At 36.6% G+C, this 15435-nt stretch overlaps 1 protein-coding gene across 1 annotated transcript in view; it reads right to left on the bottom strand.

The window, feature by feature from the left end:
• Positions 1-15435, bottom strand: part of asxl2 (ASXL transcriptional regulator 2) — an 82971-nt gene that overhangs the window by 31864 nt on the left and 35672 nt on the right. Inside the window, exons 5-6 of the mRNA XM_066706786.1 lie at positions 6352-6470; positions 535-655 (exon numbers count right to left, since the gene is read on the bottom strand). Of these exons, the coding sequence (XP_066562883.1) occupies positions 535-655; positions 6352-6470 (240 nt within the window). The remainder of the gene's footprint in view (positions 1-534; positions 656-6351; positions 6471-15435) is intronic.

Here is a 15435-nt window from a genome sequence, read left to right as displayed (position 1 = left end):
ATTTAAAATGGAGTTTTGATGTTTTAAAAACATGCAAGGAACACACATTATCTAAGTACATCTATTTTAAAAAACGGAATTATGAGCCAATCAATCTGCAGGAAAACACCAAGGAAACAGGCACATCAAATGCTACACAAGCCTCTGAGTACAATCAATTTAAACAACAGTGTACCCATACTGCAAACAATTTGAGAAGCCATTTAGTTCAATAATGAGCCCCTCATGCTTTCCCCAGTTGTGAGCTTGTAATAAAACTGTAATAAAAAATGCTAAGTGAGCAAAAAGCTGAAAATGCTTAGAATACTAATTTCCTTCTGAGGCTGTGGATTTACCAAGCAAGTCACGTGGAAAACCCAGCTTGTGCATTTAAAAATATTACATTGCTACACATCCAGCGCACGTTTAATCCCAGTCCCCCCACCCCTATCCCTATCGCTATCCCCACCCCGTCTGTCTCCCGCTTCCTCTCCCTCTCTCTTTTCTTTTTTCTTTCTTTCTTTCATTCAAACCTGACTTGTGATTTACACCGACCGGTTTTGGAAGCCGTCTGGTCCTCCATGTCTCTGACAGTTGCGAGGATGAGCCGGGGGTTGGATGTTGTGGGCAAGCCTCCTTGTCTGCGCTGGTTTTTCTGCTGCTGCTGCTTCAGGGCCTACATGTGTGTGAGTGCAGGGGAAGAGAGAGGGGGGAAAAAAATATGTAAATTCTGCAGAACACAGTTTGAAACCAACTGATTTTTTTTTTTTTTCACCCGACGTCTTGCAGCACCTGGTGTCTGTCTCAGTGTTTCACTTAATGCAACAAAAGGAGACCTCTTTTTGATTGTCACACCTGTGTCCAACATATAAACAGTCAAAGATACAGAATTGAAACGTTTAAATAAAAAAGAAAGAAAGATGAAAGCGTTGGCAGACTTAGACCTAAAAATATACAAACACACCCGTGCAATCATCAGCTTTGGAAAACCTCAAGATCGGTTAATTATAAGGTACAGGAAAAAAAAAAAGAAAAAAGATTTTAAAAACGTTGAAACCCCGCCTTTCAGAAACATCTGCTGCAGATATACATGTAAACTAATCAAATTATACAGCACTTTGTCTGCTTTCACACCATTTACTTATGATTTTGTCTGCTACCAAGCATGGCAATCCTTTTTTCTTGAGCTGTGACACCACAGCCACAACATTGTGTCTTGATACAGCTGAATGTGGTGTGAATAAAAACTGCAGTATCTATTTAATTTGGATCAAGTGGTACAGAAAGCATACAGACAAAAAAGTGTTTTGCAGCAAAGATGACTGTATACTTGTATACTTCCAAACTTACTGCAGAATGTGTTCAACCCATGCATACATTAGTTACAAAGGCTACTTTTTATATACACTAGTGATCAAAATCATGGGGATGCCTGTATGTCTACCTTAAATCCTACAAAGAAAGGCCAGCAATACATAACCTGCTAAACCATAACCATAATGTCTGCTAAAAATAAAACTGATTAATATAAACATATAATATAATGCAGAATACTACCACACATTCACAATACTACTGATCTGTCTCCAGATCAGCTTTTAACACTCAGATAGTTTCAATGTTCACTGTGTGATTTTATGAAAAACAGGAAACCGGGTGCTCATGCGATATTTATGGTACAAGTACCTCTTCAAAATAATGGGCCAATTTCCTTCTCATAATGCAGGGATCCATAGCAGCTATGTCGAGTGCTATTGCACTCACAGACCACATTTCCAAAGGCAGACTTATGTTGTGGGTCAACCCATGTATGCACTGGCAGTGTGAAAGTTGGCCTTTTTGCGATTTGCATGGAGAAAGCAGCCCTGAGAAGTGCTGTCTTCACCACATGTCCGAGTCAGAAAGGGGGCTCCACAGAGTACGTCACCCATAGCCCCGCCTCAGCCATATCTGCGGTTTTATCCACAGTGTAGGGACAGGCTGCGAGGGAAAGTGAGGAGGTCTCCCATCTCAGAGTACAATTCTGATCCACTTCTGTTGATCAGTGTTTCTTTAATGATCAGGATTAATGACAGGTTTCTGTCGACTGATAGAGGATCCTCACTATGGGAGCCTGGTTTCCCTTCTACAATGTCAGTCTCTGCAAAGCTCAGCACCTAACACTGGGATGGAAACAAAAACCTCTTTCCGCACAGGCCGCACATTTGTAGGTCAAGATTGAAACAGTAAACAAATGACATTAAACCTTAAACATTAAATCTGAACTGGTCTGTCCTGGATAAACACATCGTCTGTGAGGGTTTGTGACATTAAGAGCGCTTTTGTGGGCTAGTATGGTCATAATGGCCTTTAAACTGCTGATTTATCTGCACAACCTGATTTTGCAATTCGCCTGTAGCTCCCGGAGCGGCACAAAGCTGGTTGAGGTTAGGGTTAGGGATACACAGCCTGGCAAGATGACCATGTTCCTGGGTTGAATGTCTGTCTGGTTTGACCGATATGAGGTAATATTACTTGAAGATGGTTGCTGAGACCCTGTTTGGCCTCAAAAAGTGAAACTTGTTTGAAACAAAAACCCCATCTATGTTTCAAAAGGATTACTGCAGTTACCAGCACCTAACCTTTAAAAGGAGTTTCAGTAAATGTAGAGGTAACAGTATATGACTCCTCTCCAGGCTTGCATTCACTCCTGCCCTAGTATTAGTGTCATCAAGCTGAATAAAACAATGGAAAATACCAATGTACAGTAGCGGTTAGTAATCCTCCATGTGAATTTAACAGCTTCATATTTTAGGGAATGCGGTTAGCAAACCCCATTGTGCAATATTAGTGATAATCTGCATTGTAATTAAGAGTGCCATAAGACTCCTCAGAGTCATTAGATTAGACGGGAGCAAAATCCATAGAACTCCGGGTCCTGCCCTGCACGATTCCTCTCTCCCTACAGATGGCTTAATTGACATGCTGGAACTTATTGAAATATGATAATACATCTGGTGGGTGACAGCGAGCTCTAAAATTATCCATCTTGTTCCACTAAGGTACTTAAGCTCAAATATCAAGATTCGTTGTTATTGGGGAGATTCGAACAAACACTGATACATACGGACATATCGAAATAAGCCTCTCATGTTTTTGGTTTTCACAAGGTCAAGTGTAGAAAGAGAAACTTCAAAAAAATAAAGGGCAAAGGCATACCAGTCTTCCTATGAGAATTAAGGAAGACGAAAAGGAAAATCAGATTTTTCAACCCCTAAAATTCACAGTGACCTGCAAGCAAACTTTAATTAAATAAAAGCCTGTTATTGTTTATCATTATTGAAGCATTCAAGGAAAGCTGTAAAACAAATGCAAGCACACAGACGCAGTATAGCTTGTGTCCTATTTCTGTTTCTCTGGAGCCATGGAATGGCACATTCTTAACTGAATAGTTTTTTAATAACAGTATAGAATACCTAAAAATAGGGCAGACTGCTGAAAAATGAAACATTTCTCCACCCAAAACTTAATTTGATACTTCCACGTAATCTTTGTAGAATACAATATACAGAACCTTTATGGTTAAAATAACAACATTTCACAAAAAGATAACCAGTATTTGTTTGTTAAGTATATATATTATCTCATGATAACTCCTTTTGCTATTTTGTGGACTGTTTCTACACGTGAATCTTAGCACTGTGGAAGCAGGATTTTCCCATGTTCACATTGTACCATACATATCTGTAATTTGTTGAATCTGTTCCTTACTGCATCAGTGCTTTTGCGGTACATTTTACCAATTGGCAAGGCTATAGGTGGATAATAATTGTGAAATATTCATTGTATCACTGATATAGATATTCCAACATGGCTTCAGCAATGCATGTGCACCATACTTCCATACTGGGTGAATAAAGGTTTAGAGCTGTATATTTCTGCATTATGAACACAGCCATCCTTTAAAGAGCAGTAATTTCTTTACAACTCCACTTCCACAAGCCCCAGAGCTGTTCCAAACAGTAAAACAAATGGAAGCTTTCAAAACTGTGAACCTTCAAGAGACACTTATTATAATAATAATTAAATAATTATTATTACAAGCTATTATCACCTAAAATAAATTAAATGAAAATGTTACAATCCAGAGAATCAGAGAATTGTCAAGTAACTTGCAATGGGCATGAACATTTTAACACTAATAACCATGCTTAGCTCAAGTCAGGATTTTTTCATTTAAAAGGTGTACTCAGGAGAAACTGAATTCTCTTCGTCTGATTGCAGTTCCTCTGTGTGTGTGCTTTTCTCAGGAACTTCAAATAGTCATAGGTAATTGAACTGCATATATAGTTAGGGAATTTGAGGTCTCATATTAAACACTCACATTATGAAAATATTAAAATATATATATCCTCAATATATTATTAGATCTGAGTACAATATGTTTCCAGGTACACGTATATATTGCAATAGTTAAGATTACTTAATCCACAGGAAAGTCTATAACAGAATACGGCAGCTCATTTTTGTGAAAAATAAAATAAAATTAAGGTGCTTAAGATATTTCTGCTGATGTTCAAAACAATGTTTTGGCATTATAATGTATTAAACACAAAAATAGATGCTAACAGATGGACAGAAAGAAACACCATGTGACAATAGTTATGCATGTTAAGGTATCTGTATTGTTTAAGGTAAATATTTTATGTATTTAAAAGACACTTCTGAAATGAAAAGCTGTCAATGCTGTCAATACTTTACTAATATGAGAACTAGATATGTTGAATTCTACAGTTTGGGCCACACAAGCATTACATAAGTTATCATATTTAAATAATGTGTGAGCTGCATACACAAGTACCCAGCTTTCCAGCACAGTGCACCTCTCACAATGCTGCAGTTTTGAGATGATCAGGGAGAGTACCACATACTGGCCATCAGGGTGGGAACCATGTTATGAAAGTGATATAAATATATTGTTCATCGAGATAGCAAACGCCCAGATGATTCTCTCTAATCTTGAGCAAAAAATCATTCCATGTGCATAAGTTTTGAATTTCCTTCCATCTACAGCAAAAAAAAAAAAACCTTTTTGGCTTCAAAAACAATTCCGTGGATTAGAGAAACACTTTGTACTGGTAAATGCATACGTGAACAGAATAAAAATAGTACGTAGCCTGTGCTTCAATTATAGATTAAAACACTCTCACGCTCACATAAAAAATCCCAGAGTACACATTATTTATACAGACATATACAATGTAATCTGAATCAACCTCATAACTGGGGGGAAAATAATGTAAAAATGTAAACAAAAAAGAAAAAGAAAATATGCAGGTCACAGGGAAAGAATGCATGAATTAGAATTACAGCAACATCTGCATCTTCATTATGTTAATGCATGTTTTTGTAATTAGTGACTGAAGTGTCTAATAAAAGGGAGCTGCTGCTATTAGCTCTATTACATTCCAGTATAAAACACTCTCCAGCAGATCACGCCAAACAAGATGCAGTTGTGATCGATCCATGCCTATTCAAGTGTAAATATACAGTGTAATTCAGTTATTTTAGATAATGTTAAGATGTGCAAGTTTTCAGTGTACTTGCAGGTCATTTAATAAGATCTTTCATTCTGTTAACTGAGAGGAAGTACTTCATTTAAGATGTGAAAGGTAATAATGCAAGGAGGTTTTGGTACTGCAGTTTTTAATTTTGATTTAATTCTCTTCTAATAGATCACTGTAAGATAAGCAAGAGGTTCAGCACAGACTCGCTAAAACATTGATGTCAATATAAAGGCCTAATTGAAACCAGGTTCTAGAATCTTATCTGAACTAAGTACGTGTCATTTCTCACTGCCGGGAAAACTGATTATATTGAGTGTAGGATAAAAAGACCCTGCAGACATGATGTCAAGCAAAATAGGTGCTCAAAAACAGTCATATGAAGAATACAGAAAAATACTCACAGAGATACTGATGATAAAATGACAAAGTAATTCCACAGAGACTGAGCAGCTTGTGTGGGCCTCTGCATTACCAGACTATATGAAAAACTACACCACTAAAAAGACGAATTCCTGAGGAGTAACACTTTTAGACCTTTTAAAAAATATATATATTTAAAACATTTCCTTTAGATCAACTGTTATAAAAAAATAAGCCCATCTATACGAGCAATAAGAGCAGTTATATAATTTTTAATTTATTATAATTCTCTTTCACTGGAAATGGAAACATTGAAAGAATCCTCCACTTTTATATTTTGGCATTTAAAACGTCACAGTTTGTGATGTCGCCAAAAAGGTATACATTGCAGGGCGGGTACGGTAACAAAGCGCGAGCAATTCAGAGAAGCACAGCCATAGAGAGAGGGATGAGTAAAAGCAGATACCTGTTTCAGAGCCTTTTTGGTATGCTTCTGTGACGGCGAGATGAGTTTACTCGCAGGGACGGAGGGCGACTGGCAGCGGGACTGTGGCGAAGAGGGCTGGGACGGGAGCTTGGAGGGCACTGTCAACCAAACAGCACGAGAAACCTTCAGACACAACATCAATCAACTATCTGCACACATACCAAACAACATTCAATGTAAAAGTACAAGGCAATGATTGTTATTGGCACAGTTTCCACCTTTGTATCTCCCCACGCCACTCCAAATCATGTCCACACAGTAAAACACAACTCGGAATCCATGATGCCATTAAATTAATAATGATAACCTGTATGGATGACTTAATGTTGGTGTGGTTTGCTGTAATGATGTAGCACAAGTGGGCTCTAAAATTGTCTATATACATCTTTCATTATTAGTCTTTCACTGCTTTAATTAACAGTCAGGGAGGAGATCACTCCTACTTACTGCCAGAGCAACATTTCCAGGGCTACCCAGATCTCCCTTCCCCCTTCCTGACACAGAATTGTGATGTACAATACTGCGTTATGTCTTTTGCAGATGCTCACTACTGTAATTCAGAACACACATATCTACTGTGAAATGTACATTAAGATAATGGGACACCAACTATTTAAATGGCAACTGGTTCAGACATAACATGATATGTAGCCCGTATGACAGGAGATGACTACATATTCAGAGATCCTAAGTGAACACATGCATGGAAATACAATCCATCTGCGATGCACACATCAGTTGCATTTGATTGGCCGATACGGTATTCCCATACTCCCGTATGTATGTATATATGTATGTATTTATGAATTTATTCACTCTCAGGACTTCATAATGTAGACCTTTTTTGGCAGGGTTTTGGATGTAAGGCTGCCATGCTGTGAAATTTCCTAAACTCATAATGCTCTATATCACCATTATGTGCAATTCTAGCATTCATTTATAAAGGACTTCAACTCTGAAATGCATTTTTCTTCTTTTTTTAAATGCACAAGCTTCTATTGCACTGACATTTAGAGTAATTTAAGGAATTTAGAGATGGAGCCATTGTTATCATGAGTACCACATTTACTAAAGTTAAATTGTGCTTAATTGATGCCAATTGTACGTCTCTTGTGGGAATTTTTAGTAATTCTAGCTTCAGGTGGTTAGTTTGGTTTTAATTACACTCAAAGACATAGGGAGATTAATTTCTCTTTAAAAATATGCAATGTATCTTGAACGACTTCCAAAGAGTAAAAGCTATTATACAATACACACGCAAAAAAAGTCTGGGAAAAAAACTAAACAGAAACCATAAAATATTTCAACATCTGCCTAATGTTACAACATCACACTGGAGTGGACTTGTATTTCGAAACATTTGGATTGAAATATAATTTTAAATAGACACCGGAAGAACGTAATTATAGATGTATATTGTTAAACTGAGTATCAAATACATTGTTTTCTGTTACTTCAATAAATAGGCTCATCTACCAACTTGCACTTTTTAATTAAGTTTATAATAATTTTATCAAGGGGGTCAGAAAGAATGAAGAACTTATTCTGGGGGGGTGGGGGGGGGGAAATAGAGGGAATACCCATGATGCACCAGCAAAGCCTCCAGTCAAAAAGCATTCATAGTTGACCAAATCTGGATACTTTATTGCTGATGAACATTTTAAACGTGTATGAAGTCTGTATTTCCCATGGTTTATAACTGCCACAATATTAGACATGCACAATGGGATATATATCGACTACCTCATACTCTCCATCCATCCATCCATCCATCTTCGAAACCGCTTATTCTGGTGAGGGTCGCAGGACCCCATACTCAAATTTTTTCAAATGACTATCTTATGTCCAGCTGTACTTTCCACCTTGAAAGCACTTGAATTAAATTATGTTTTTTCTTGCAGTTTTATGATTTCCTTCATATTATCCATCCTGCTGTAGCAGCCTTATTCTTTCCATCTCAACTCCGAGGCCGCATGAGAGATTATCTGATTGATATTACAGTAATAGCTTTCCATAATTTATCCCCACGGCTGAACTTTGTCTCTGATTCTTGAATACATTCTTAGATGGGGAATAAAAAGAAGAAAAAGAAAATATCTGAGTATATTTGAAAATATAACAGGAACAAGCAGAGTAATAAGCCTTTGATTAATATATTCTACTTTGTCATTTCACTTGGGTTATTGTTGTCATACAAATGGGGCGACCTTTGTAAAAAATGTTAACCTTTGTGAGTCTGTATTCAGAAACTCGTTCCAGACAGCACTGAAAGAGATGGAGCTTCAGCCTGATAGAAGAGCTACTCAAAGGTAGCTATACTATTTCAGTTCCAAAACTTTTTTTTTTTTTAAATTACGCCAAATATATAGCATAGGCATTTTCACTACTTACACGTTTGTCTTACAGGAGATGGAAGTATTGAAAAGCATTATGCAATCACTAATCAACCATTATATTTACATCACTGTGGATATGGTTATAGTCTAAATTAAGCCTACAGTTTATGCAGGAAGAAGGGAACAACATATTTTTTTTCTGTTGAATCATTGTTTATTTGTTGCAGATATTGCTCTCCTCCCCCCATTCCTGAGGTTTCAGTGGCTAACTTCTGTAAAGTTAATTGGATGTGAAAGCTTTGGATTCCATGGACTCATGAGTCACAACAGAATACACTGCTAAACTGGTTATCCAGTTTGGGATTTACACATGTTTTAGACCCACAGTTTTGATCAGCTCCTCTCTTCCTATGTTATAATACATGAACAGAGTATCTTATTGTATGAGATGCAGTTTCACACACATACAGTGGGGGACACTGCTGTTGTACCCCTGAGAAAGGAAGTTTAACTAAATTGCTCCAGTCAAAACTGAGCTGTAATTGCAAGTAAAAAAAAAAAAAAAGTGATATATTGTAACAATTGTAAGTTGCCCTGGATAAGGAATTCTGCTATGACAAATATCATAATAATAAAACAAAACCAATTATTAAAACTTTGTTGTTTTGGTTTGTAATGCAGCATGCTAAACATTTTCAAAATGTATAATAATAATAACCCAAAACGGAAATGGTTCCATACGACTGTTCGTATTCATTGTATTCTTCCAAAATCACAAGACTAGGGGCTAGACCATCAAAACCTTGAACTACCTGCAAATTGCAAAGTGACCTGTGCCCTTCCACAGAAGCCACATTTTACTATTATACATCAAAACACGAGAGGGCACAAGGTTTGCGATTTGTGGGTGGGTCAGAGTTTTGGTTTGGTTGAGCCCCAGGTGTGTCTTAAAAAGCAACTTTGAAACAATTGCAATAACAATGATCTCAAACTCAAAAGAAATCAGTTTACAATGCATGTGACCAGCTTTTCAACAGCAGCACCGGAAAGATTGATCACCAATGGCCAAAAACCAGTTTTTATTTTATTACTTGGGCAATTTATTTAATTATTACTACTTTATTTTTTAGTTTTCCAAAGTACCTAGATCAATGTTAACAAGTCACAGTGCAGTAGCTGTCTGGATTAAGGGTACAATTTGGTTTAATAAGACACAATATATTAACATAATAAGTTCTGCAGAGTAAAGTCAGGTGCATGGCATGTGCTTTTTGCAGCCACCTGTATATAGATTTTATCTGCTGATGTAGCTTGATGCTCATCTTTATTATTACAGCATAATATAATGCTGTAATATAATATAACTTAATATAACTCTGATTGGTCTTGCAAGTATTTTAGCAACATTAGTTAGGTTTAATAGTAAATATTCATTCAAAATCAAAATAAATTGAACTAATTTTACAAAGCATTAAAAAATTAAAAGAGAGACCATGCTTTTTTAGAAGTAATGTAATGTAATGCTTTTTAGATAATTAAAATAAGAAATTATATATATACATTTCTTATGTAATCACTGTTTTTTGTATTCATTTTTTAGTTTTCTAATAATTACTAAACAAATTCTCAATTTGTCTTTTACTGGAGCATACTTTATCTTAACATGTTTATTTAGAATTTGTTTGAAGAACAGTCAATCAGTATTTTGAAGATGACACATGATATTAACACTGACACTATTTAATTGATAAAATTTGTTGTGAAACAGGCTTTCAAACATAAATGTATTCTTCAGGTTTCTTCCAAGTTTTTTTTTTTTTCAGAATGATATATAGAATAAGTAATTTTGTTTGTCAATATTTTTTCTCTGCATACACTACTATACTATATTATGTATACTATAGTTGTAACTGAGCATTGTAGAATGTATTTATTCTGTAACCAAAACAAAATTGATACTCTGCAACAGACAATTTATAAGTGGAAAAATCATTTAAAATGATATTAAAGACACATAAGATAGACATACATGGAATATGCACTGCCCAAGTACTGCCCAAGAGGTAAACATCATTCAAAATCACACTAATTATTTCTGAATCTCTCCTTGTTGCCTTGACTTTACATAATCTATTATCTTTCTAAAGCTGTGCACAAGACACAAACAATATAACATTTTAAATGACCCAGTGAAGTGGAAAAGGAACCAGCCCCTTTGAATTAGAAACAACCATCACTGCAACTTACATGGAAGATGAACACGCTGCTTGCTGAGCATTTTATACGTCTCCCTTGCTGGTCAAAACGTAGTTTTTTCTTTTTTCTCTTAATCTATTATGCAGACGACACTCCTGTTTATACTGCTTTGTGTTGTCTGCACTTACAATTGGCTCAGGTTAATGAAAGAGAAGCCAATAAAAATGGATTCCCCGATGCTTTGAAGTAAAGTTTAATATTTTCTTTAACAGCTCTTTTACATTTGTGCATATAAGGAAGTGGTCACAGATGTTATCTAAAAAGTTTCTTCCTGTTTCAGGGTGCTTATGTGAAAGACAACTTCTTTAACTGCAACTGAGCTGACAAAGTGTTCATGCAATTAGCACACTGAAATTGGCCTGCATCTGAATAACCTGTATGATGCACAAAATAAAAATAATATGTTTCAATGTGCTGAATTTAGTAGATGAAAAGTGCGTTTCTGTCATTGTGGTTTGAATGATTTCCTATTGACATCGGTGAAGTTACACGCCTCGTGGATTCAGAGCAGATGCAAACACAACCACAGTCAGTTTGCCTCACAGTGTTCTTCCGCATGATTAGTCTCTATTAATGGTATGAGGGACCTTTAGATGAAATACTATTAAACACAATTATTCCTCACTGTAACTGAAAATTAAACTTCCAGCTTTTGTGGAGTGTAGCTCTCTCACATTTGTAACACATGAACACATCTAATTATGATCTCAACAGTGTCTGCTTAAGCACTTAATTAAATAAAGTGCAAGTATGACACATGGAAGATGAGGACAAAAAGGTTAAGGTGACAGAAGAGTCATACAGCCCGAAGCTTCACTGGTTGGCATATATATACCGTGCTTATAGAAAGCTTACACCCCTTTTCAAAATTGTCTTTTTTTTGCCTTATTGCCTGGCATTAAAATTGGTTGGATCAGTATTAGCAATCCTAAATTCAATCAGGTGTAATCAATCAACTTCAAAACCTCACACCAAGTTGAGTGGCCTCCACCAGTGTTCAATTGTAGTGACTCACATGATTTCAGAGTAAATTCAGCAGTTCCTGTAGGTTCCCTCTGCTGGGTAGTGCATTTCATAGCAAACACTCAGCCATGAGCACCAAGGAGCTTTCAAAAGACCTCCGGGACAAAGTTGTTGAAAGGCACAGATCAGGGGAAGGGTAAAACAAAAACTGAGGTTATAAAATGGGGTTATAGAGTGGGGTGGAATCAGTGTTGATGCCAGTGTTAATGTAATTGATTTGCTTTGCATAAGGGCCTTGCATATATGTACTACCTGCAGCCTACTAGGTTTTCACATCATGATATATTTTATTATTTATTTGCATAACTTTCTCACGCCTCATGAATGCACAGTTGCTTAATCTGTCAACAAAATGATATGACTACTAAATGTATTACTATTGTTGCTGTAGTAGTAATTTATATTATTAATGACAATTGTTTTAGATAACTAGATATCTGGCATAAAAGGAAACGCTATGATACATTCAGACTTTTATTGTGTTGACCATGGGGCTGGATTAAATCAAAACTTTGACCCACCCACTAATAGCAAACTACAAACCTGTACATCATAGCAGTTACATTTATGATTAGAAAAAAAGTGGCAACTTACTAAAAATGAAACCACAAATGAGTACAGTTCTCTAGTTTTCTATTAGCGGGTGGGTCAAATTTAATCCCAGCCCATGTTTCCACAGTAAGATCATGTATTTTATTTTAATGATGTATTTCATATTCACCATTCATGTATGCAAAATCATATTATGATAGATGCAACTTGTATGTTGCATCTATCATAATAACATTGATATTTCAGCTACAGAAGTATATGCATATTACAGTTAATTTATTACTACTGCTGCTACTAATTGTGATATGTTTGTAATATTGATCATTAATGTTTCGTACCTTGCCAATATTTGATTTGTTGTTGCAATGACCAGAATGGTCTCTCTTACGCTTTTGTTTATTTTCCCTCAATTCAAGAAGATTTCAACCACTTGGAAGTTGTCTATCAAAAGCAAAAAGACTTGTTTTGAACTAATGAAATCGCTGAAGTTAAGAACATAAGAAAGTTTACAAATGAGCGGAGGCCATTTGACCCATCGTGCTCATTTGGTGTCCATTAATAACTAAGTGATCCAAGGATCCTATCCAGACTATTTTTAAATGTTCCCAAATTGTCGGCTTTTGTTCCAGATTGTGACGACTCTCTGTGTGAAGAAGTGTCTCCTGTTTTCTGTATTGAATTACTTTTAGCCCAATTTCCATTTGTGTCCCCGGGTGCGTGTGTCCCTGCTGATCTGGAAAAGCTCTTCTGGTTTGATGTGGTCGATGCTGTTCATGATTTTGAAGACTTGAATCAAGTCCCCATGTAGTCTCCTCTGTTCCAGGGTGAAAAGGTTCAGTTCCTCAGTCTCTCAGTAGGACATTCCCTTCACACCTGGAATAAGTCTGGTTGCTCTCCTCTGAACTGCCTCTAGACCAGTGATATCTTTCTTGAAGTGTGGAGCAAGTGAGGAGTCCACATAGACTCCTAGGTCTTTCTCATGCGTTACTTCATCTAGTTCTATTCCTCCCATAGTGTAATTATAGTGGACATTTTTGTTACCTGCATGTAATACCTTGCACTTGTCCACATTGGATTTCATCTGACAGGTGTCAGCCCTAATCTAATATCCTGTGCTGTCGAGATTGTATCTACTGAGCCACCTACTTTAGTATAATCTGCAAATTTGATAAGTTTGCTAACTATCCCAGAGTCCAGATCATTAATATAGATTAGAAAAAGCAAAGGCCCTAGTACTGATCCCTGTGGAACTCCACTAACAACCTCACTCCAGTTAGAAGCAACTCCTCTAATCAACACCCTCTGTTTCCTAAACATCAACCAGTTCATAATCCATCTACTTACATTACCCTGAATGCCTACAGCTTCCAATTTGAGGATCAATCTTTGGTGTGGAACCTTATCAAAAGCTTTTTGAAAATCTAAGTATATCATATAATATGCTTTCACATGATCTACAGCTGCAGTTGCATGTTAAAAAAAGTATAATAAATTAGTTAGACATGATCTGCCTCGTCTAAACCCATGTTGACTATGTTTTTTAATAAGATGATCCTCGATTTTCTGTGTAATCATTTTTTCCAACATTTTACAAGTTTGTTAGATTTGGTACAGTGAAGCAAATCCACTCACCTTCCCCACCCAGCAAAAGGGAGCCAATTTTGGGTTTGCTTCAGTACGGTGACATTTTGCAGGACAATAGATTACCTTAGATTTATTATGTCTGCTACACTTTTTTTTTAATGTTGCACAACTGTATTCTTCATTGTATTTGTAACTGTAACATCTGGTGTTCTTATCAAATTCAGTGGCACCATATGGGGTTGGCTGCCTCACAGTTTCACAATGTGATTAACTGGGGCCCATTAATAATAATATACAGGTCAGAATAATAAAAATAATAATATACAGGAGACAGAAATGTTATGTTTCCCAAGCCGTGACATACATTTTAGCCGATAGATTAAAAAACTCATGCCTAGAGATTGTCAATTTTGCCACCAGAGGGTACCACTGTACTTCATGAACTGACCAAATGTGTAAACAAGCATCTCTACAGACAAACTGACATACCTGACAGCTCTGTAAGCAAATTAAAAGACCAGGGAAAAAGAGGTCAGAGGTGTCATCACAAACCATAAGCTTTGCCCCCAGGTGGCCAACCCTGTCATTAGTGAGCATTTGGCAAAGACCCTATTCAATTGCACATTGAAAATTCTGTTAAGATGTGTGTTACGGTTTGGAAGTTAACTAGTATAGCTAGCCTACATATGTATAGATTGTATCAGCACCTCCAAAACACTGACATGAAAGGTGTGAATGCTGTCAACTACAACAGTATATCCTCCATTTGTCTGCCTAATGTTAGAAAGAAATTAATTGATTGTCAGTTCTCCTTATTGATGCTGAAGGGGAGTGCTTTCTACACTATAGTCTCCCAGTGGAGACTCCCAGTCACAAAGGGGTTGACAAGATTCAGCAACTACAGATGTGCTCAAATTTGTTGGTACCACTCCACAAAAGACGAGAAATGCACAATTTCCTCTGAAATAACTTGAAACTGACAAAAGTAATTGGGATCCACCATTGTTTATTCCATATTTAATAGAAATCAGATTTTGATTTTGATTTTGTTTTTCCAGACTGCAAGTTTCAGCTCTTTCCATAGGTGTTCGATAGGATTCAGATCAGGACTATTAGAAGGCCACTTCAGAACAGTCCAATGTTTTGTTCTTATCCATTCTTGGGTGCTTTTAGCCGTGTGTTTTGGCTCATTGTCCTGTTGGAGGATCCGTGACCTGTGACTGAGACAGAGCTTTCTGACACTGAGCAGTATGTTTCGCTCCAGAATGCCTTGACAGTCTTGAGGTTTCATTGTGCACAGATTCAAGGCACC

The sequence above is a fragment of the Amia ocellicauda genome, chromosome 1 (genome assembly GCF_036373705.1).
Source record: "Amia ocellicauda isolate fAmiCal2 chromosome 1, fAmiCal2.hap1, whole genome shotgun sequence".
NCBI classification, from domain to species: Eukaryota; Metazoa; Chordata; class Actinopteri; order Amiiformes; family Amiidae; genus Amia; species Amia ocellicauda.
The sequence above is the reverse complement of the archived record's forward strand: the minus strand, read 5'-3'. Positions and strand labels throughout refer to the sequence as shown.